Source organism: Apodemus sylvaticus, chromosome 18, assembly GCF_947179515.1.
Source record: "Apodemus sylvaticus chromosome 18, mApoSyl1.1, whole genome shotgun sequence".
NCBI classification, from domain to species: domain Eukaryota; kingdom Metazoa; phylum Chordata; class Mammalia; order Rodentia; family Muridae; genus Apodemus; species Apodemus sylvaticus.
The window spans coordinates 53,296,393-53,321,585 of record NC_067489.1 but is presented as its reverse complement, the minus strand read 5'-3'; the positions used below and the strand labels follow the sequence as shown (position 1 = coordinate 53,321,585).

At 36.3% G+C, this 25,193-nt stretch overlaps 1 protein-coding gene across 2 annotated transcripts in view; it reads right to left on the bottom strand.

The window, feature by feature from the left end:
* Glra3 (glycine receptor alpha 3) overlaps positions 1-25,193 on the bottom strand; it is a 152,721-nt gene that overhangs the window by 90,598 nt on the left and 36,930 nt on the right. For both annotated transcript variants that reach the window (XM_052162318.1, XM_052162319.1), the window contains exons 2-3: positions 24,137-24,264; positions 10,225-10,292 (exon numbers count right to left, since the gene is read on the bottom strand). In XM_052162318.1, coding sequence (XP_052018278.1) covers positions 10,225-10,292; positions 24,137-24,264 — 196 coding nt within the window. The remainder of the gene's footprint in view (positions 1-10,224; positions 10,293-24,136; positions 24,265-25,193) is intronic.

Sequence of the window (25,193 nt, the reverse complement as noted above, 5' to 3'; positions counted from 1 at the left end):
ACACAAAAAGATTTCATTGGCCCCAGAGGGACAAAATGCTGGGAATAGGAGAAAACACAGGAGATAGGACAAAGAAGAAGGGGAAAGGAACACCAGAGAAGGGCAGGGATATTTGTCTTGGTGGGTATGCAGAGGGCAAAGGACTTCCAGATAGAGAGGAGAAAGACATGGTACATAGGCAAATGGTAGTTTATAAAGGAAAAAAAAAAAGGAAAAAAAAAACCTACCTGTTAGTTTGAGATGGATTGTTTTGATTGGACATGTTAATTGAGGCAGAGGAAATGGGGCCTTTGATTGCTAGACTTCAATACTTCCATAGCTGCAGTTTGGAAGTCAGTCTCAGGAGGAAAAAGTAGCCAAATAAAGGTATAGAACTTTATGGCTAGCTTTAGAAATGTAATCTAATGTTTTTTCACTTGGCCTGCCATATCTGAGACTACTAGAACCCCTTCAAGTATATCATAAACACTATAGAGTCTCTAATTTCTGGTCATATTTATTCCTTCATAGAAAACTATGATATTATCTTTGCATCAAGATTACATGAGAGCTAAATTCTTGTTGAGGATGTATTGGACTCTATGGGAAGTTAAATGAGGAAAGGATAAGTGAATTTAGAAATTATTAGCCTGAATTCATCTTATTGTATAACATAATATTTAACAAATATTTCAGGGACCAAAGCACTGATTTAAGTCTAGGACTGGGACTGGGACTTGGACGTAGAACTGTAGGAACACATGAAATGCCAAGAGTAAAATATCCTCCATTCACCTGTGTCAATTATATTATAGTAAGCTATCTTTGAAGGGAAATGTGTTTTGTCAGCCAGAATGGGAAAATTACCTGAGAATATGCAACACCATGCAGTTAGAAGATAATTCATAATGAGTATTATAACAGCTTATAATGATACAGCAAAATACATCTCAGAGAGAACCATTGCATTACAGATCCTGTGGTTACAAAATTTAAGAAAACATTTAAGCAGAATGTTATAAAGAAAAAGAAAAGATGGAAACTGAAATTGAGTAGAACAATATGATTCCATTGAAGTCTATTTTATAACTTTGCACCTGGGGCAAAGAGGTAAAGTAACCCAAGTAGGTTAGATAAAAATAATTACAAAGTTTCAGAAATTTATTTGTCAAATGCCAATTCTTAAATGCGGGAATTAAGGGGATGAAAATATAGGAATATGAAGAGATTATATCATTGAAAGTTTCAGTCATTGAACTGAGCACAGGGTCTCCAATGAGGGAGCTAGAGAAAGGACCCAAGGAGCTGAAGGGCTTTGCAGCACCATAGGAGGAACAACGATACAAGTCACCCAGTACTCCCAGAGCTTCCAGGGACAAAGACATTAACCAGAGAGTACACATGGTGTTACCCGTGGCTCCAGATGTATAGGCAGCAGAGAATGGCCTTGTTGGACATCAAAGGGAGAAGATGCCCCTGGTCCTGGGAAGGTTCGATGCAGCAGTGTAGGGGACTACCAGAAAAGGGAAGCAGGAGGGTGTTGATTAAGGAGTAGGCGGAGGGCAGAGGGCTTATGGGACTTTTGGGGGGTAGAACCAGGAAAGCAGAAATCATTTGAAATGTAAATAAAGAATATATCTAATTAAAAAAAAAAGAAAGTTTCAAGTATGGAGGATTCAGTACAGTAAGTTTTTTGAATCAATGATGCAAAAATTTGCAAGATTCTTCTTCAGAGATAGAGATTAGGGGCTAGTGAAATGGCTCAGTGGTTATGAGCATAGGCTGAGCATATAGGGGAGCCAGACTAGATTCCCAGAACCCATACAGTAGCCCACAGCAAACTAAAACTCCTGTTCCAAGGTTTCTGATGCTCTCTCTGACCTCTACACTAACATGGCACACATGGGGTGAATGTTTGTTCACAATAAAAATAAAGACATAAAATAATAAAATATAAATATTAATCATAAGTTCAGACAACATAACCATTACAACCAAAGCTTATTTAAACTCATTATGGGAAAGTCCCCAAATACCAGTGCGCCCATAAGAGAAATATAGGGAAGACATTTACAAAGATCTTATGAGTGGGAATATTCCTTGACAAGAAAGCTATGGCTGAGCTGAGCAGTATGAAAGTCTAAACAGGCCTACATGGGGTCAAGAAATGGAACTTATTGTTAAATGTTAAACAGGTAAATATGTTGGTATGGCCCATAATAAATAGTATGGAAAAATAAAATTTACATTAAGTATCCTAAAAAATATTGAAAGAACAAACATTTCTAACTAATTTGGCAATGTCTCATATTGGCATTGGATATAATTTCCCCAATATGTGAGGAAATACAGTACATTATGATAAAGTGAGGGTTAGGACCAGAATTCAATTATAGGTTGCTCTTTGGAAATCAGTGAATCCTATGTTCTTGCCAAAATAATGGAGAACTCATAGAATCATTTTACTCAGATCTTGGATATCACTGGAAAAAACACAGTATCAATTACAACCCAAACAAAACAACAACAACAAAACCTTAACAAGCAGGCTTGGGCCAATGCTTCAGCAGGTAAAGGCAGTTGTCAACCATAAGGAACTTACTTTGATCTCTAGTTGTACAGGATGAAAGAGAAAACTGAAAACCTACTGTACTGAGCAGCTCTATGACCTTCACATAATTGTAAGGGTATTCAGACAGACAGACACACAAACACACATGCACATGCACACATGCATGAACACATACACACATACATGAGCAATAAAATAATTTTGAAAAGAAACTTAACAAACAAACAAAAAATCCTGAGTCTGATAGTTTATGGGAAAGAAACATTTAATGTACTTGAAAGGGGGAATTTACAGATTTATAAAATATTAATTCCACAGATACTTTACATACTAATGGTTTTTTATAAATATCTTCATACAAGTATGTCATAGACTTCAACCACACTAATCCTCTCCTACTTTTCTCCTACAACTTTCATTGACCCATATAATTCCCTTGGGTAATTTTTCATATATTTTGTTGTATACATGTATAAATGGAATATTTATAAAAAATAATCTTCAAACAAACAGATTATATTCATGACCTGTCTTTCTGAATAATGGTTTATTACCCTTAATATAATAATGTCAAGGTATGTCTATTTTTAAGGAAAGGGGGTATTTTAAGTTTCTCTTTATAGGTTAATTAAGCTCCTTACAAATATATTTTTACTATACATCTGTGGATGGATTTCTCAGGCAATTTGGTAACTTGGTGTTTGAGTATAGTACTTCAGTGAATACTAATTTGTATATGAGTGACATGTTGACCTGTCAGCATGAACTTCTTGGCATCCATAATAGTGTCTGTGTTTGGTGACTGTATATGGAATGAATCCCCAGGTGGGGCAGTCTCTGGATGGCCTTTCCTTCATCCTCCGCTCCACACTTTGTCTCTGTATTTGCTCCCATGAGTATTTTGTTCCCCTTCTAAGAAGGACTGAAGCACCCACACTTTGGTCTTCTTTCTTCTTGAGCTTCATGGGGGTCTTTAAATTGTATCGGATATTCCGACCTTCTGGACAAATATCTACTTATCAGTGGAGTGCATACTATGTGTGTTCTTTTGTGATTGGGTTACCTCACTCAGGAAAATATTTTCTGGTTCCATCCATTTGTCAAAGAATTTCATGCAGTCATTGTTTTTAATAGTTGAATAGTTCTCCATTCTGTAAATGTACAACATTTTCTGTACATATTCCTCTGTTGAGGAACATCTGTGTTCTTTCCAGATTCTGGCTATTATAAATAAGGCTGCTTTGCACATAGTGGAGCATGTGTCCTTATTACATGTTGGAGCACCTTCTGGGTATATGCCCAGGAGTGGTATATCTGGGTCCTCAGATAGTACTATGTTCCATTTTCTGAGGAACCGCCAGACTGATTTCCAGAGTGGTTGTACCAGCTTTCAGTCCCATGAACAATGGAGGAGTACTCCTCTTTCTCCACATCCTTGCCAGCATCTGCTGTCATCTGGCATGCAAGAGGCTATTGGAACCCAATGTTGAAGGCACTAGCCAAAAAACAAAAACCAACCAAACAAAAATAAAAACCAACAGTGGGGAGATGGAGTGGGGAAGAACCTTCTCAGAGACTGTGGGAGGGCCACTGGGGTGAAGAATTCAGAGAGGAGTATCCAGAAAGTTGGGCAACTTTTGGAATGGAGAAGAGACCACCTCCAGTAGATAGACATGGCCCCCAGTTGAGGCAGGGGGGCATCCACCCATCTTCAAAAATTTTGACCTAGAATTATTCCTGTCTAAAGGAAATGCAGGCACAAAAATGGAGCAGATGCTCAAAGAAAGGCCATTTAGTGACTGGCCCAACTTCAGACCCATCAAATGTGTGCACAGTAAATTCTGACACTTACTGACAACATACTGTGCTTGCAGACAGGAGCCTGGCATGGCTGACCTCTGAGAGGTTCTATCAGCAGCTGACTGTGACAAATACAGATACTTACAGCTATCCATTAGATTAGGTTCGGGACCCCTTTGGAAGAATTAGGGAAAGGACTGAAGGAGCAGCGTGGGGGGAAGTGGGGTAGAAGGGAACCCCTTAGGAAGAACAGCAATATCAAACAACCAGACCCCTCAGAGCTCCCAGAGAGTAAGCTAAAACCCAAGCAGCGGACATGGGCTGGTCCATGGCCTTGGGCACATGTGTAGCAGAGGGCTGCCTTGGCTGCACTCACTGGGAGAAGATACACTGAATCCTGTGGAAACTTGATGGACCAGAGATGAGGGATGCTGGTGGAGGTGGGTGGGTGAGTGGGGGAGCGCACCTTCTCAGAGGCTGTGGGAGAGGCACTGGGGTGAAGAATTCAGGGGGGAGGAACCAGAAAGTGGGTCAATGTTTGGAATGTAAATAAATAAAATAATTTAATAAAATGAAAACTTATTTATTGAGATTATATATTAACATTATTATTATTATTATTATTATCATTTATTATAATGCTGACCACATTTTCCCTTCCCTCCTCTACTCCAAGGCCCTAAGACCCCCCCATCCACTTCTTCTTTTCTCTTCAGAAAAGGGAAGGCCTCGCAGAGATATCATCCAAACATGGCATATCAAGTTGCAGTAAAATTAAGCATTTCTACTTGTATTAAGGCTGGAAAAGGCAACCCAGCATGAAAAATATGGGTCCCCAAAGCAGGCAAAAGAGACAAAGACAACACTTGCTCTTCTTTCCTTTTTTCCCCTTGTGTTCTTAGATGTTTTTAAATGTATCCCCTTTCCTCTTTTCTCCTCCGAAAACCCCCTATCCAACCCCACCCCCGCCTGCTCACCAACCGACCCACTCCTGTCTCCCCGCCCTGGCATTCCCCTACACTGGGGCATCGAGCCTTTACAGTACCAATGGCCTCTCTTCTCATTGATGCCCGACAATGCAATCCTCTACTACATAAGCGGCTGGAGCCATGGGTCCCTCCATGTGTAGTCTTTGGTTGGTTGGTTAGTTTCTGCTAGCTCTGGAGGGACTGCTTGGTTTACATAGTTGTTCTTCCTATGAGGTTGCAAAGCCCTTCGGCTCCTCCAGTCCTTTTCCTAACTCTTCGACTGGGGTCCCTGTGCTCAGTCCCAAGGTTGCCTTTGAGCATCTGCACAGCACTTCACTGACCAAGCTATACAATCACACCATATCTGCAGAGGGTGTAGGTCAGAGCCGTGCAGGCTCCTTGAGTGTCTATTCTCTCTGAGCCCCTATGAGCCCAGGTTAGTTTATCCTGTGGCTTTTCTTCTTGTGTTCTGTGCCCATCTGGCTCCTACAAGTCTTCCTCTCTTTGGCTATGTATCTCTACCTCTGTTTCCATCCATTGCTGAATGAAATCTCTTTGGTAACAATTGGGCTAAAATTGGGCTAATACTCAAATCCTATGAGTATAACAGAATTAGCACATGATTCTTCCCTTCCCATTCCTCCCTCCAAACTCTCCTCTATACTAACTTGCTCTTCAAAATTATGGCCTCTTTAACACTCCTGTATACCAAACTTGCTCTGCTTCAAAATAATGGGCACTTTAACAGTAGTATAGGATAGTTATTTTGGAAACAAATGTATAAATATGCATGTATATTTTGTCACATATATTTATAATCAAATATTAAAATGCTTTCAAACACATACACACAGACACATGCACACACACAAAGAAAATTATATAACATAATTTGGATGTCAGTTTTTGTAATCTCCAAAAACATAAACCTAAATGAAGAAAATAAAATTTGTGGATAGTTCAGTATAGTCATTTGGTTTATATTTTCATACAAACACCAGGGAACTGATTTCAACTGACATCAAACACTTCCTTAAGTATTTAGAGAAGTCAGCTCTTTAGACTGAAGTAAATAACAATAACTTGTCTGTAATGTTCAATTTTATAATATGGTGATGAGCATATTAGTTCTTATCTTATTGTCTATGAATCTTGGCATTTCTAAAATTATTTGATGAAAAAAAATTTAAAAGAATCACTAGTTTAAAGATTCTATTGACATATGTGTAATTAATTTTTTGTCATATTGCCTTAAAAGACCTGAACAGTCTAATTACTAGATGATCTAAAATATTACCACAAATACTCATTGCAGAAAGAAATATCAAAACTAGCTTTCATGTAAAAAAAAAACACACTTAACCATTTGGCAGTACTTTGACAGTACAATTTATAATTTTCTTCAAATTCTTATTATATATGTTTTCATAGAAATGCATGTGAGGAGGTATCAAAACAGAACCTAAGTTTTTCTTTTTACTTTGTAAAATAAATTTATTCTTGGTGAGATGGTTAAGATGATATATCCATTCAATATACTTCTATAGAGACATATCTAATCAACTACTTACCCATCCATGAGGTAAACATAAAGCTCACTTGTGAAATGTTTCATCTTACGATGTACACCTTATTTACTGCTCAACCAATGATTGCAGGAATATACATCATTGACACAGCAGTCTTGGGCTTTGTTTTATAAAAACAATCATAAGATGTTTTCATCGTGGGATCAAAGCACAGGACAGATGTGCTTTGTATACATAACCCTCTTTCAACACATTAGTATTGTAGGATAATATATCTTGATCTCAGAAGACAAAGGAAAATATTTTTAAAAGATTTAAAAAATAAAACATCTTTTAGACAAAGACATACTAATTTCAAATGGAAATAATACTATCTAGTGAAATGGGATAATAGTTGATAAGTTCCCTGCAGCAGAGGGAGTACAAATATTTGGTTGTACAAACAATGAACACACTTCATAAGTTTGCTTAAACAGATATGTATGAATATAGGATAATGATCTAGTAACATTTATATATGACTTCTTAGACTCAAAGGTCTTTATGAATGATTTGAAGCAATCTAGAATTACATTCTTTTAATTTGAGTTGATAATCTTAGTTGAGTCAGATTATATATAAAACATAGCTAGAATAATGTGAATATATTTTAAAATATGGGAATGGAAAGATGGTGTGGTGAAAAAAAATCACTTACTACTAACTCAGAAAACTAAAATTTACTCCTAACAAGTTACATGGTAGAAAGAAAAAAACAACAAACACAAGTTGTTCTCTTGCCTTCTCATACATGCTCTGGTGTCACTGTGTGTGCACATGTGTGGGCAAATATACACACAGAGGTGATAAAATGTGTTAGTAAGGAAATAAATAAAATATGATATAATATAATATTAACATTTTAACATATTAATAGCACAAAATTTGTATAACAAATACAGCTACTAAGAAGAATAGACTTTAGTTGCAGAGAAAGGAGGGAGAATATCATAAATAAAATACAACAAATTAATTAACTGGAAACAAAATAATTTATGATGTTTCTGACCAAAATACACTAGGAAGTTCCATTTTTCTTTATTCCTTTAGAGAAGAATACCATATTCCAGCTATAGTAGCCGACAGTATGAAACTTTTAATATGAACATTTGAATGGAAGTAGTGGCATTGCATATTTAATAATATAGAACAGAAAAGAAAGACATTAATAGAAAATACTTAATGAACACTTAATCTCTGGGGTCTTCATTAATCTCTTCTTATGCTTGCTCATGAATGTCAAAAAATGAGGGGCGTAACATTTATAAAAGAATATAGAGTAATGGAAAGGTTTGCTATGCTGTAAGGAGGACATAAAACAGCCATGTCTATGTATTTACTATAATTTGTAAACATGCAGAATACTAATAAACTTAGTCAACACAGTCACATTGGAGCTGTGAAGGGTTTGTTAGTGGTAGACTGAAGAATCACTTTGTAAGGAACAGAAATCTCTTGGAACCTGTCCATCAGAGTTCCTCTGTTTTATTTATTTCCTGTGACCTTTCTTCTCTAACTTCTCACAACTATTGTTGTGAGAGGCATTTTCTAAAAGCAATCTTTCACAGGAGAAACAAGAAGGAATGTAATTCCAGGAATTTAGGGTTGCGATCCAAATATAGAAGAAATAAAAAGTATATAGTTGCCAGAATATAAACTCAAAAAAGTACAGAGAAAAAACTAATTGTAGTTTTCATTGGATTATTTAGACTAAGCACATACACATGCAGGAACTGAGTTAGATGCTGACATCCAGTGAGAGTCTAGAGTGTACTAGCCTGAAACAACTGTAGTTATTTAATAGTTAGACTCTTGACAGACTCACACACACACACACACACACACACACACACACACACACACACACACACACTATATATATATATATATGAAATCATGTTACTTTCTGTGTTACATTAATACATGTTTTAATATGCTGTGTTAAAGATGACTGTAAGCCTTTATCATGCATTAAATTTCAATCACATTATTTTTAAATAATGCTTTTCTTGTAACTACATTGCATTTGAGGGGATCATGGAGATTTTGTTTAATGGTAAATATTGCATCTACTTGAGGGAAATGGTAAGTAAAGTGCTCCTTCTGTGGAGATGAATTCATTTCCTTTGTGTACAAAATCTAAACAAATGACAGAGAAAATAATTCACGGATTATCAGTTATTGCTGTCATATGTATTTCATAAGAAATTTCATTATTATGTGAGTCTGAAATATGTAAATGATTAGAATTTTCTGATAATTGATTTGGAAATATTAATTTTTAAGTATTTTGTATAATTTATTTAAGTCTACTTGGAATATTAATGTGAATTTATTCTTGCTAAGTTTAAGAATGCAGTATAACTAGGTAATGAAAGACTCATACAATTTTTTAAATATTAGCTACTTGATAATTTTCTAGTTGCTCTATCATTCAATGACATATTTTTACCTTTTTTATGTGAGCTAAACTTAGTTAATGTTATAGATCACATAAGCATATAAAACATAATATTTTATACTAATACCAAATAATACAAAGCAAAGCTGATCTATAAGGATCAGCTTTCTCTTCTAGGGCCTTATTAAGAATTTTCTATGGTTCTCTTAGTTTGCAATATTTAATGAAACTATACAGTAATTTTCGGTTATGTAGTTTATTTTAGTTGTGAGTTGGTTTTGATTTTGGTCTTCAGTGCCAGGATTTGCACTGACATGAAACAGCCTCTCACCAGCTCTCTGTTTTATTCTTTACTTATTTTTTCATTTTGATAGTGTCTCATTAAATTTCCTAGGTCAACATGCAATTCACTCTGTAGTCCATGCTGCATTTGAACCTGTGATCTTCCTGCCTTAGGCTCTGAGTAGCTGGGATTAGAGGCCTGTACCTCTAGGACCAGTATGTAGTACAAATCTTAGTTGTTATTTGGGAAAGTGCTTTATTCACTTTAAAGTTATTTTAATACGATACATAAGTGTTAGCATGAATAGACTGTAAACAGAGTAATTAAATATCAAGGTATTCACTTGTATGCAAACTGTGGCTACTAATGAGCACTGGAAATAAATAATCTGATAGAGTTTTAATTAGGAGTTTAGTAGTATAGGGTTGAAATAGGAAAGTCCGATCTAATTTTTAATATTTTATTTATTTTCTACTTCTCCAATTAGGTGGACATTTCTAGATAGATATCATTTTCTACAGTTGATATCAATTTAGTCATTCCACTAATTTCATTTATTAAAATCTCGTTCTATCAAATTAGGTTGTAAATTCTCACTAATGTAATTGCAGATTAATCCAGTTTGAAAATTGATGCAGAATTGATGGGCTTACCATAGTTGTCTCTGCGATGGAGCCAAAGCTGTTTATGAATATGTTGCAAGTGACATTAACTGGAGGTCCTGAAAAAAAAGAAGAATATCATAAATGTTGATAGATGCTCACATAAAATATTTTCAAATAATCCTGTGCTTTTCATTGAGATATTCTTTATTTTTTTCATGGATGTGCAGTGCCAAAGGCAGTTATTCTGGAAGTCTGGATGCAAAATCTCAAGCTTGGTTATGTCTTTTGAACAGTGACAATGGCTAGTATGAAAACATTTATTCTATTGACTATAAAAAATGCATGTGGTTGAATGTATGCAAAGTTCATTTTTATACCCTACAAAGACCAAATGGAACTAATTCTGGTTGATCCCAGGCCCTGTAAGTCAGGAAGGATAGGAAAAGATGGAGTCCATTTCCTTTAATCTGGAACTTGGAGTGGTTTTTGGACTGTCTAATAAATATAATCTATGAGCTACTTCAGAGATGTTCTACTGTTCTTTTCCTGGGGATAATGTATTTCTGCCTCGTTATATCTCCAAAAATTATGTTGAATTTTAGAAATATCAAATAACTATGACAGCATGTAGTTAGACAATGTATGGTTGTACTTTTCCAGCTCCGTGTGTACATTTATCTCCCATCTAAACTTTTCATTTTTATTTAATTTTATTATTATTTATTTTTAGTTTTATTCTTTGTTCATTAGTAAGTTACAGTGATTTCCAGCCACAGCAATCTTTTCTGTGAGCTCTCAGGACAGAATGGCTGGACAGCAGTTTCCTGAGTTCCATGAACCTATAGTTATGTACTTAGACAAGGAGTTTTTATGTTTTGGAAGCTAGGACTCGCTCCCTTAGTTTTCTCTTCTTATTAGTACAGGACACACACTCAGCCAGAACTGGCTCTATTTCAGTCTCTGTTGGGTATGCTTCTCACTCTCCATTCCTACATAACCTCCACAGTTTTCAGAGCACAAGAGAGCTTTTCAAAGCTCAGAATTTGTTTACTGTTTTGTACAGACTAACTTGAAGTTTAGAACAATAGATGGCAAAATCAGTTTCTGATTGTTTTCAACAAATGTCCAGGAAATTAGAACTGTGCCCAAATGTATTCTTAGGCAAGTTAATTATCGAGTAACTTTTGTTTTGTAGCTTCTAAACAGGCCACACAGGGACAGTTCTCTCTGGATGCACTGTCTAAGGATCTCCAGTGTCATCTGTTCTCTTGGACACTGCTGGAATGATGCTGCATTTCAGGTTTTTGTAAAGCTGGGTATTAAACAGAATGTAAATGACTTTGGATGTTAAAGAGGTCTGTCAGCTTCTCTTCAATAAACACCTCCCAGACTGTTAAAAGCTTGTGGTTTATTTTAAGATTCTGAAAGCTCAATTTTACAATCCTGCCAGTGTTTTATCAACAGGGGAGAATCCCCACTCAACAAGTCCTCAACCCCCTTCTAAGTGCCTGATACTTCATTCATTATTACTTCCGGGAATTTATTTATTTATTTATTTATTGGATATATTCCATATTTACATTTCAAATGAATTCCCCTTTTTGTGGATTCCTCCCCTCCCTGAAAATCCCATAAACCCTCTTCCCTCCCGCTGTTTCCCAATCAACCTCTTCCCGCTTCCCTGTCCTAGTATTCCCCTACACTGCTGTATTGGACCTTTCCAGGACCAGGGGTCTCTCCTTCCTTCTTCTTGGGCATCATTTGATATATGAATTGTTTCTTGGGTATTCTGGGCTTCTGAGCTAATATCTGCTGATCAGTGAGTGCATACCATGTATGTTCTTTTGTAATTGGATCACCTCACTCAGGATGACATTCTCCAATTCTACCTACTTGCCTAAGAATTTCATGAATTCATTCCTTCCATTTATTCACTTCACTAAATATCTAAGGCCTGCATCCATCACATGGGAGATAACAGAGAGATAATAATGTAACAAGGTTCAAAAAGGTAGAATTAGTCAACTCTTAAGTACCTCTTGTGAGACATAGGATATTAATTATTCCAAAATAATCCAGGGGTGTGCAATGTTCTACCATTGGTAACATTAAGATATCAAGGATATCAAATGCAATAGGGAGTCTAGTGGAAGAGTTGGGAGGACTGAGGGACCCAGTGGGGAGAGAGAATCCACATGAAGACCAACAGAGTCAACTGACCTGGACCCTTGGGAACTCCCTAGGACTGAATTACCAACTGAAGAGCATACATACATGAGCTGGACTTAGGTGCCCACACATTTGTAGCATATTTGCAGCTTGGTCTTCATGTTGGTCTCCCAACAACTGAAATGGGTGTTGTTTCTAACTCTGTTTCATGAATATGGATTCTGTTCCCCTAACTGGGCTACCTGTGGGAGAGGATGTTCCCAAGTCCTGCAGTGAATTGCTGTGCCAAGGTGACCCAGGAGAGACATACCCCAGTCTCAGAGGGAAAGGGAAAGGGATGGGAGGAGGGGCTCATGAATGGGGGGGTGGGAGTAGTGGAGCTGAGATCAGGATGTAAAGTGAATAAATGAGTTAAGTTAATGGACAAAGATGTAGGCACGCATGTGTGTGCCTGTAGCCACACCTGTAACCATGCCTGGTCACCCTAGCTTAAACAGCAAACTTTCACTTCAGTGAAAGACCTTGTCTTAAGACAACAAGATAACATCCTTTTCTACTGTCAGTGTTTGGGCACATGTAATGCACACCAGCATACTCACATGCATACTAAACACACACACACACACACACACACACACACAAACCTACACCAACAAATATAACAACAAAGAATGAGAGAGAGAGAGAGAGAGAGAGAGAGAGAGAGAGAGAGAGAGAGAGATCCTTTACCCTAAAGTTACCTAAATAGGATACTTAATGGTACACAGTAGTTGCAGATGTGGTACATTCTGATGCTTACACAGAAAATAAGGATTGAATCTTTTCTTTATATAACTGTCCATACCCCAAACACAAATGTATTTTTTAATATCCTATTGTCTATATAGAGTTAAATTTTCATTTGATGTCCTGTTTGCTTTCTAACAATATTATAGCAATTAAAAATTCTCCAGGTGTATTATTAACTTATCTACAAGTTTTGAATATGGAATTATCATCGCTAGTTGATCAGAGGATTGGATATAAAGGTTCTTGCATGGCTCAAAGAAATAAACCTGCACTTGCAGAAGAGCAATGTCCAAAGGAAAAGCAGCCCCATAGGAAGAACAGAACAACCAAAGAGTACACATGGAGCCACCCACGGCTCCAGCCTTATATGTAGCTGAGGATGGCCTTGTGGAGCATCAATGGGAGGAGAGGCCCTTGGTCCTGTGAAGGCTTGATGCCCCAGTGTAGGGGAATGCCAGGGTGGGGAGGTGGGAGTGGGTGGGTGGGTCGAGGAGTACCCTCAGAGAAGCGGGTGGGGTGGGATAGAGGATGTGTGGAGGGAACACCAGGAAAGGGAATAACCTTTGAAATGTAAGAAAGAAAATATCTAATAAAAGAAAAGGAAAAAAGACTGTTATACATACTATGGAAAACAAACTAAAGCATAAAATATTTATCATCTCAATTCACTTATTAGAGAACCATTTTCTAATATTGATGATTGTATTATGTATTACACATAGTTTTCCTCATGTTCATCCTTAATTGACAGCAAGGTCTGAATTAACTAAATTACCTATATATGTGTTCAACTCAGTGATACTCTAGTAGTTTCATTTTCCTTGGACTCTTGATCCCGAACATTTTTCTCTGGGGCAGAACAGCCAACCTGTTTAGATCCTGAAAATATGGAACTGTGCACTGGAAAGTGTTCCCATGGCCTTGTTTTATAGGATGCTTTTTCATGGTGCCTATTTCTTTGCGCTAAGGTCATTTTTCACTTTATTTGAAGATGTCTTTTGTTAGTTTTTTTAAATGATACATAAGGCTATAAATCTTTAAGTTTCCTTACATACAATGCACTTAGTTTTTGCATCGTGTTCATACTTACTAGGCAGTTAGGTTGTCTTACAAAAATTTAGCTAGCGATAATATTTTGCATCTAAGTTTTGATGTCAGTCCTCCATATTTCAGCACGGGTATAGAAAATTATAAAATAGTGATTTGTAATCTTTTAAATGACTTATTTTCCTTTCTAAAGTTCTGCTAGTGAGGGATGGTAATACCATATTTAGACTTGTGGATTGAATTAAAGATATACTTGAATATTTACATTTCTATAAAATATTAGAAAGTGAGTGACATGAATAAAAAATTCTAACTATATATGAGTAATAGGATTTTAAAAAATATTGTGTTTGGGATATGGGTGAATATAAAAGGAAAAGACTTAACCTTTATTTTCTGTGTGAATATAAAAGCATATGCCTACAACATTAAATACCTTAGTTATAATACTCAAACCTATGAAAATATTGATTTTTTGAGCCTAGTCACATTGGATATGTCTACAAAACTCTCCTATCTAAGGCTAAGAAATCATGCAGAAGAGGAGGTAGAAAGTTTGCAAGAGCCAGAGGAGTTTGCTATGAGACTCTCCTAGTAATATGACATGCTAGACCCATAAAGTCTACCCAGCATGATGCCAAGCATAAGCTGAATAAGGACACATCAATGAAATCACCAAATTGGACAGACCTTAATGCTATGCAAAGAACTAAAAGTGATTGTGTAAGGCACAGAATAGGAGAGGTACTTATAGTGAGGGAAGAACACAACAAATCATTGTCCAGTGCTAAAATGTCAGCCCCGAGAACATACATTCAAGTAATATTATATGATTGTACAGGTTATATTTATAGAATATGCATATTTATATTGCATATATAAATATAACAATGAAGGGAACATAAATTTGAAGAATAGAAGGCATAGGTATTTGGAAGACTTTGGAGGGAAATGTAAGGGAGAAATATTTTAATGACATTTCAATATCAAAAATAAAATTAAAAAGAGATAAATCAGCGAACAAAAACTATCTTATTTAGGTAACTTGAGGTGAATGAAATCCCTAAGATTTTGGTGGTAAGAACAAACAGAATTCCTTTCACCATTCCTTTGCATTTCATCAACAGGTAAGTGTGAAGCTATATTTAAGTGTTAGAGGTACATTTTGTTTGTTTGTGTGTTTTTCCTTCAGGCAATGTAAGTTTGAAATGATAGACTCTGAAAATATACTCAGGGCAAAACATTTCCCACTCTTAGGCTATTAACCTGTGGTCCCACTTGTCACACACTGCTCTTTTCTCTTGACAATTACAACCATACAAGTCTCAAGAGTCATTCTTTACTTTCAGATTAATTACGTTAGGCTTTCTCAATTTCCCTTTAGAAAAGAAAATCCATAAATTCACTAGTATTGTTTTAGTTCATTAAAAAATAAAATGCAGATGGAGATACATGCATGTTGGGGAAGACTCCCCAGGAAATTGTAACAGGACTAACATTCATTCATTTGTTGAAACTGAGATAAATAAAATAGAAGAAGATGACATTCCTGCTTTGAATTGATCAAAAAGGGCCTTTGTGGCTGTAAGACTTTGATTTGTACTATGCATTGAGTAAAAGCAGATGCATTCTCTGATTATTTCTTTTTTAAAATAACTGATTATTTTATTTATTTATATCACATATATTGCTCCCTCCCAGTCCAGGTTCAAAGAGTTCTTCCCCATCCTCCCTTCCCTTCACATCTGAGAGAGTGCTCCTCCTTGGTATATTACCCCACCCTGGGACATCAAGTCCATCTTTCCTACTGAGGCCAGACAAGGGAGTTCTCTCCCACTTATATGACAACGCCCTCAAACCAGCCTCTGTATGTACTTCTGGTTGGTCGCTTGGTCTCCGAGAACTCCCAGGGATCCAAGTTAGTTGATGCTGTTGGTCTTCTTATGGGGATGCCTTCCACTTCAGTTCCTTCAATTCTTCCCCTTACTCTTCCATACGGGTCCCACAATTATTTCTAACACCATCTTTTAAACATGATTTAAATCTACACAAGTATGACTAGTACCAGAGAAAATAATTTAGTAACATCTTCTGTAATGAATTTTCTTGAGAACAAGTGCTTCAGGGCCTATATTAATTCCACTAGGTTCAAAAGGGGCTTCATTAAATACTACATTAGGAAGAGAGACCACAGAAATGTATTTTTTCCATAAGATGTGGTAATTCCATCCTATGTTGAGCAGAGGTTTGAATATAAGGGACAAAGGATTTCTCAAGGAAACTAACATAGTTATACAGAAGAACAAGGATACAAGGAAACATAGCCAGTTATTGTTCTACAAATGGCATTTCCTGCCACTGTAGTATATCTCCAACAGGAGACAAGAAGCTACTTGTAGAAGTAAACAGTTGATATAGTTTTAAATTTTTATTAGATATATTCTTTATTTACATTACAAATGATTTTCCCTTTTCTGGTCCCCCCTCCCTGAAAGTCCCATCAGCCCTCTTCCCTCCCCATGTTTCCCAATCAACCCCTTCTTCCTCCCTGTCCTGGTATTCCCCTATATTGCTGCACTGAGCCTTTCCAGGACCAGGGGCCTCTCCTTCCTTCTTTTTGGGCATCATTTGATATGTGACTTGTTTCTTGGGTATTCCGAGCTTTAATTTTTAAGGTTAACCGTGGGGGCCACCCTCTCAGAGAAGAAATGGAGTGAGGAATTGTGATGGGGGTAGTAGGGGGCCAGTGCCTGGAAGGTAAATGAATGAAATAATTTTTAAAATTTTAATCTGAAAATAACAGTATCTCCCAGTGGTTACAGATCTCAACTTTATACTCTGCCATGTAAGATCTCTCTCTCTCTCTCTCTCTCTCTCTCTCTCTCTCTCTCTCTCTCTCTCTCTCTCTCTGTGTGTGTGTGTGTTTGTGTGTGTGTTTGTGTGTGTAATATACACAGTACTATGTGATGTTCATTTGATCAGTTGAGTACTTAGCTGGTTTGTGCAATCTTCTCACAGAATAAAGAACATCAAGCCCTAATGTTTCAAAATTATGGCACATATTCATTCAAAAGGCATGCTCATATGCAAATAAAATTGATCTGTATGACATTTTGAAGTATTACAATAAACATCGATTTGGTTATAAAGATAAATATTTTAGATCATGGAGTCTCACATGATATCAAAGTGTTTGTACTTCATGATCATTTTGGGGCCTTTACAGATTCTTGATCATGCATCTGTAAGTGTGTCCTGATTAAATTTTGTCATTTTAACACAAGCTAGAGGTACCTTGGGAGAGAAAACATCAATTGAGGAGTTGCCTCTATCAGACTTGCTATGGTAAACCTGTGGGACAACTTCTTGAATAATGACCGATATGGAGGACCAATTCTGGGTGATGCCGCCTCTGGGTGGCTACTGTGGGTTATATAATAACATAACCTGAGCAAGCCAGTAAGCTTCATACCTGCACAGTTTCTGCTCCTGTTCCTGTATCCATGTCTTTACCTTAGCTTCCCTTTATTTTGGAATGTGGCCTATATGCCAATGAGTCCTTTCCTTCCCAAATTGTTTTAGTTCTTGGTGTTTTATTACAGCAACCATCAATAACTAGAACAAGGAGGTAATCGTTCTCTGTTGTAAAATCCTTAATTTCACTGAAGAATAAAAGTTTTGGAGAATGGAATGTAGGAGAATTGTTTTCAATAATACAATATAATACAGAATGAACCTGACTGTGGGCAGTGAGCATGGAGAGAGATTCAATGAATAATATGCATACAGAAGCATCATCATGTTTTAAAGAAACGGTGTTCTGCCCAGAAGGCTGGTCCAGGTCAGATAAGCCAGCAATTTTGGAGCATCCTTTTTTCTTAAGCACTGCTATATCTATTGAAAACTTTTATGGAGTATGAAGCACTGAGAAGATTGTAAATCTACTTGCTATCACAGACAGCACCTGCTAAACAGTCCTCGGCCAATCTGTTACTCTCCGTGCCAATGCAAAAGCTGTTATATCTATCCAATATACCCTATGTTTAGCAACAGAGCAAATAACTGCTACAGCATCCATATGGCAAACTGTGCTTCTAAATTGTTCATTACAGTCGACATTCTTGGCCTGAAAAGCAAATGACAGTAGTTGCAGATGTTTTCAGTGGCAATTTTTCTTTTAAATGTCCTTTAAAGACATAGAACATGGCTTTTAAGTTTAGAGATGAAATGAAGGCAGAATATCAAAGTGCAGTGCAGAGACTTGGTGATGATGTTATTTTTAATCACACTCGAGAAAGTCTTCATTAGGCCAATGTAGAACAAACAATTAAACAACTCAAATGTTCATAAGAATGACTCTAAGGAATTTTTAGCATACTTAGGTACCAAAGCTTTTCCCTTCCTAAAGACACAGTATAATTGAAGATTTAAAAAAAAATCCAACCTAGAGATTTGTTTTTATTTTAGTTAAAAGCATATATATGTCACTTGGTGTATGTCTTGTTAATTAATAAGCAAAATTTCCATAATGACTATACATAAAGATTTATAATTTCTGATTTATAAAATAAAAGTAGAATCCCATTTATTCTATTGCTTCACAGAAGTGCAGTTCTAAATTTTTCCAGGTAGGCATTGTAAGATAGGTAGGTTTCTCTTCCAAGGACACCTGAGAGTTTTGTTAAGCACTGCAGGAAAGAGGGAGTTCTGTAAACAACATCTGTAAGACACTGCATATTAGAGAGAGATGAAATAAAGAATGTGTTATCACAATGAAAACAGTGGTGAAGCACATAAGACCTGGAAAATGATCGGAAGTGTGTCATCATGGGTCCTCAGCATGTAGAGATGGAATTTGAATGGAATTTTTCTCAGTATGATAAAAGTAAGCAGGATTTCAGAGTGAGGGAACAAAGGGAAGGCTGTAGCACCAAAAATTATATTACATTTTATCAAAAAAATAAGTATATGGAGGTTAATGGGAATCACATTCCTGCTGTTGGATGAGACACTAAGTAGTGTCAATTGGTTTGCAGTATGTGAAGAATGGTAGTAATAAAGAGAAATATTAGAAATAGAAATCTCAAAGGTACTATGCAAACAAATAATATTACTTCTATCTTTTAAACAAGTGAACATTAGAGATGGAGTGATTGAACAACAAATATAAAATGAATATTAGTGAATAGTTGAGATTTCATCTTTAAATGTACCTAGAGGCCAAAAGAAGAAATCAAGATTAGTAACAGTGAAGTAAACTCCAAGAGAGGTTGCTGCTACAATATTTTCATTATGTTCTTAGAATGATTAAACTTTTATTTGTAATTCAGTTGTTCTATGAAATTGCTTTGAGTTTCAGATGACCCAAGTTTTTACTTCAATTAAATAGACTTAAAAATTGTTTTCATTCTGCCTAGAGAAGATGATAATGCCAAATAAAAATGAGAATTAATGAATGTGCCAAAGAAAATGGAAGGACGTTCCTAATTAGTTTAATGGCATCAAAATGTTAAAGGTTGTGGAAGATGGTTGACAGATGACATAAAGCAATGTGTTATGTGAATGCAAGTGAAAATGTAAGTGAATTATGTGAATGTAAGTAATAGAACCCTCAGAAACTTCCTTCTTCCTCATTTTCTGTGAAAGAATCTTGGCCTGGTATTAGCTGACTTAAGGGAACTTTTGACACTATATTGATATTGTTTCCTCAAAACTAAAGCCTTCTTCATGGTGTTGGCAGGCTTGGTGTATTAGAAACTTTCATTTTCACTACAGAGGAGTACAGAAATGATGTAGGTAAGGGAAGGAGGACTTATTTGGCTCACAGGTTTTAGGGGCACAGTTCATCATAATAAGGAAGGCATTTTGACTGAGAAAACCTTCGTCCCGGTGACAGAAACTTTACAAGTATGACTTCCTCACAAGTCTACAGAGAAATAGAGAGCTGAGGGAAACTTGTTCATTACAAGCAACCCTTCCTCCAGCTAGATATTGTGATCTGAAAGTTACATCACCTCCAAACATCTGAAGACCATGTGCTCAAAGACAATTGACTACAGAGAACATTTCCTGTCTGAAACATACTCTGACAAAACTCAACTCTTACCATTCAATGCCAAACAAAGATCCAACATGGAAAGTCTTTCCTTCCCAATTGTCTTTTAAAATGACAAAATAGAAAAACAAGAAACGTATCCCCCAAACAAGCAGATAAGCTACCCTGAAACTGAATACATGAAAACAATGAAAGAATGTAAAAAAGAAAGAGAAAAATCCTTGGATGGATGCTTATGCAGACCAACTCAATTGTTCTAAAATTAATTGCATTTGACTTCTGATAAGTAGTTTGGCAGATGAATACAAACACAATATTAATAAATACAATTTTCCTTTGTAACTTTTAAATTTGGGAGTAGAATCTTTAAGGCACTGAAACTAGTCTGTATGATGCAGACATGGTACAAATATAACATGCTGTTGTGTGTTTTATAGCCTGTAAATTAGACATAGAAAATAAAACCTAAGCTAGGAAGTGTTGGAACATGCCTTTAATCCCAACATTTGGGAGGCAGAGGCAGGCAGATTTCTGAGTTCAAGGCCAGCCTGGTCTACAAAGTGAGTTCCAGGACATGCAGGCCTATACAGGGAAACCCTGTCTTGAAAAACAAACAACTAAGTGTGGTAACCCAGTCTCAAAAGATAAATCATGGTATGCACTCACTGATAAGTGGATATTATCCTAGAAACTTGAAATACCCAAGTCATAATCCACATATCAAATGATGTTCAAGAAGAACAGAGGAGTGGCCCCTGATTCTGGAAAGACTCAGTGCAGCAGAGTAGGGCAATACCAGAACAGGGAAGTGGGAAGGGGTGGATGGGGGAACAGGGGGAGGGAAGAAGGCTTATGGGACTTTCGGGGAGTAGGGAGCCAGGAAAGGGGAAATCATTTGAAATGTAAATAAAAATATATCGAATTAAAAAAATAAAATAAACAAACAAACAACCCCCTAAACTTCAGTTACATGTAGTGCACACTTGTGATCCCAGCATTTAGGAGGCTGAGATTACCTGGAGTTTGAGACTAGTCTGGGCTGTGTAGTATCAATCAGTTCTTGCCCAACTTGAACTGTGCAGTAGCAGACCCCTTAATGGAAACCTAAGCATTAGTTAAGACACGCATATATGTATGTTTGTATTCATATATATATATATATATATATATATGTGTGTGTGTGTGTGTGTGTGTGTGTGTGTGTACACAAGAATACTTATGTATCATATTTATACAGACATACATATATGTATATATGAATATACATATGTATCATATATACATACACATGTGTGTAGGCATATGTATGTACATGTATATATACATATATTTCAACTTATTTATATAGAACATGAGAAAGCAAGAAATGTAACTATAAACTAATTATTCAATTATTTTTATAATTTATTGTATCATAATCAATAAGTTGCAGCACATATTTAATTGTACAAAAATAAATGGAATTTGAGATATCTGATGAACCGTGAAAAGTAAAATCTCTCTCCTCTTTGATGATACTAGGAGAAGAAAATGTCATCTTTAACATGAGTATATAAATAAAATAAATAAGCAAACACAGTTATTTCTGTAACTGGCTTGATTACTGGCTACTGCTAATATAATTCATCTTATTTACAGAAGAATTTACAATTTATGCTCTTCATATAAATTGCAGTTATCACATTTTAAATGATTTGATATTTCTTTTATAAATCACTGGAATAATATACCAGAGCTAAACTGTGTAAAGCATTGGAAAAAGCAGCAGAGATACTATTGAATGGTTAATAATTCATCTGTGTTTTTATTAAAATATCTCTTTGGGCTGTTTATATGTTTTCAAAGGACACACAGACATCTAAAAATAGAATAGATTTTTGTCTGTAATTTTCAGTGAAAATAAAGTAATCCTTCTGAATATAGAATATGGAGTCACTAATTACTGAGTAGATATCTCCTGCCTTGCTGACATAACTGTGTTTGTTTCACTGTGAATTCAACAACAGTTCTCAGTGTTGCAAGACGGATCTTAATAGTCAGAATTTCTTGCTTTCACTTCTACATGATATCTCAGTAAACTGCATTATATTCTCACAGCTACAAATCCACATTTCCCTCCACTAGGTTATAAAATTTATAACTGAAAGCTTGAAATTAAATCAGGAGATACATATATTTTAAAAGGGCCCCTTCTCTGAGAAGGGGAGATGGTAATGCGGGGAGAGATTTGCAAGGGTAAAAGTGGGAAGAAGATGAGAGGATGAGTGCTTGTGGGATGCAAAGTGAATAAATAAAGAATAAATTTAGAAATATGAAACACATTTTATGTTGAAGCAATCCACTAAATAAATTCACGCTCAGAAATTCGCAATAAAATTTATTCCCATCTCTGTTTCTTGTTGCACATTATTGTTTTAACTTTGTTTCTAATATGATAATTTTAATGCATGTTCAACATTTAAATTTACATTTTTACGTGGAGGAGAATTTGCCTGAACTTATGTCTGGGCACCACATGAATGTTGTGCTCTCAGAGAAAAGAAGCCATTGACTCCTCTATCAGTGGGATTATAGACAGCTGGGAGTTGCTGTGGAGGGGCTGTTAATTGAACCCTGGTTCTCTGGAAGAGCAACTGCTCTTTTAACTGCTGAAACATCTACTTAGTCATTTATTTTTTTATTCCCTGACTGAATTAAAGTAGATTAAATTCCATAATATTAAAATGTTTTCTTTACTATGTAAATAATATTCAAAATAAAATTAATTGGAGCATCCAGGCAGCATTGTAACCTTTCATTTTATACTATGGTTGTAAATAGATCATTTATAGAAATATATTACTTATCAGCACATGAGACAGAGGAAGCAATCCTCTTAAACTGATCTTTACTGTTTTTTAAAAGAAATTCATGGAAAATGTTTGGTAGATAGAATAGTGTTTTAAAGTTTTTTAAGCATTTAAAAATATCCAGCTTCATTTTCAATAATTGAATAACTAATTTTCTACAATGCAAAGCCCTATTAGGGGAATTTAGAATGATAGGAAAGAGCCAAGCACTGTGACTCCAGCATGTAATACTAGCCCTACAGAAGGACGGGCAGGGAAATCAGAAGTTCAAGACCAGTCTTTCTATTTAGACATAGGACTCTATCTCAAAAAGCAAAACTGCAAAACACAAACAAAAGGAAGAGGCTAGAGGAATGCTCCAACAGGACAGCAACTGTGGCCTATAGTCAAAATTCCTGGGCTTGAGAACCAGAGTTGGGGATGGTGCACTCCAACTTTTATTACTAGATATTAAGCTTTTTTCCCCAGTGAGAACAGATGGGTATTAAATAGTAGACAGCCAGATGGTCAGACAGTCAACAGAGAGATATTCTCTCTTTCTCTCTCTCTCTCTCTCTCTCTCTCTCTCTCTCTCTCTCTCTCTCTCTCTCTCTCTCTCTCTCCCTCTCTTTCTCTTACACACACACACACACACACACACACACACACACACACACACACACACACTCCTGCAATTTAGAACCCTGGCACGGTGGTGGAAATCTGTAATACTATCTCACTGAGGCTAAGGCAAGAGAACTGCCTCAATTTTTGGTTGACTTGGGCTAAATGGGTAGAATACCCAATCAGTCAAGGACGCCTAACAAGGCCTTGTCTCAGAAGACCAAAACCAACCAAACAGCAAATAACTATTAAGGAGAAAATAGTACTCTTTGTTCACAGAGGACACATTACACTAGCTCTGAACACGAAAATGGGCTTTCCCTTTGCAGGCACAATTTTTACGAATACAGTATTTTAAAGACTGTTGAAAACATGTGTTGGGGTTCCAGGTAGAGTCAGTTAGCTTCTTTCAGGGCACTGCACCCGAGGAAGTAAGTGGAAGAGCTACCTTTGAAGTTGGGCCTGATTCTTGCATCATACCCCGATGTCCTCCCCATTAGCTTGTCCAGAAAGTCAGAAGGTGACATCGGAGCACTCCGAGACCGTGCACTGTTTGTCTCCTTCACGGCCACCAAACTGCAAAGGAAGACAAAATGACACACTTTACACACAGAAGCCAAGCACTGCTTCCTGAAATCGTGAAAACGCAGAGCAAGAATGCCCTTGGCAATAACACAAAAAGAAATTTAGTTACCCCAGAGTAGACATTATGAAGCATACATATATTTATGGACTGATGATCAATGATTATTTATAAAAGTTTTACATGCATTCCTTCATTTGAGAAGTATGTGTTCTTGCACAAGGGAACGGAATTTACTGTCAAATTTTTAAGATTTCACAATGTGTTACTGAGAATTGATGTCAGATTGCCATTTTCCTGAAAGTATCCTCAGTGCTTGAGGCTTAAAAGTCTATAGGTATAACCATGGTGGGTAATTTTCATTGCTTTTATTTAGACAAAAGCCTCCACCTTCTAGGTTGTATGCAATTTGTTCAGCAGTAAGAAAACGTCTATGGAACATATATGTGATGATACTTTTTCTTCAGTTAGAATATTTCCTCTATTATTTACAATTTAGTTAAGCTCATTTATTTTTATTTATAGACTCTTCCTTCCATGGGTGAATTCCTACTTTAGCATCCTGAGCTCTGGGATCGTAGGCATGGATACCACGTCTTACTCCGTCTCTTTTCTTTTCACATAACTGACCTTCTCTTGAAACTCACTGAGATTGAGATGTTGTCTTCTCATTGACCAAGCTGGGGTTGGCTAGAGGAATATAAATAATGCTTTAATCTTGAAAACCTTGAGAAGGCACAGCTGACCTGTTGAATATACAGAATGGTTGGACATTGTATATTCAAGTTGCCTTCGTTTCTCAGGATTTTTTTTTTTAACATCCTTTTATTCTCTCGACGCTGCCAAACAATTCAGAATACTGCCAAACTTTGAATCATTTTGGTCATTATCTGGTCATGCCACAGTAAATTATTAAACATAT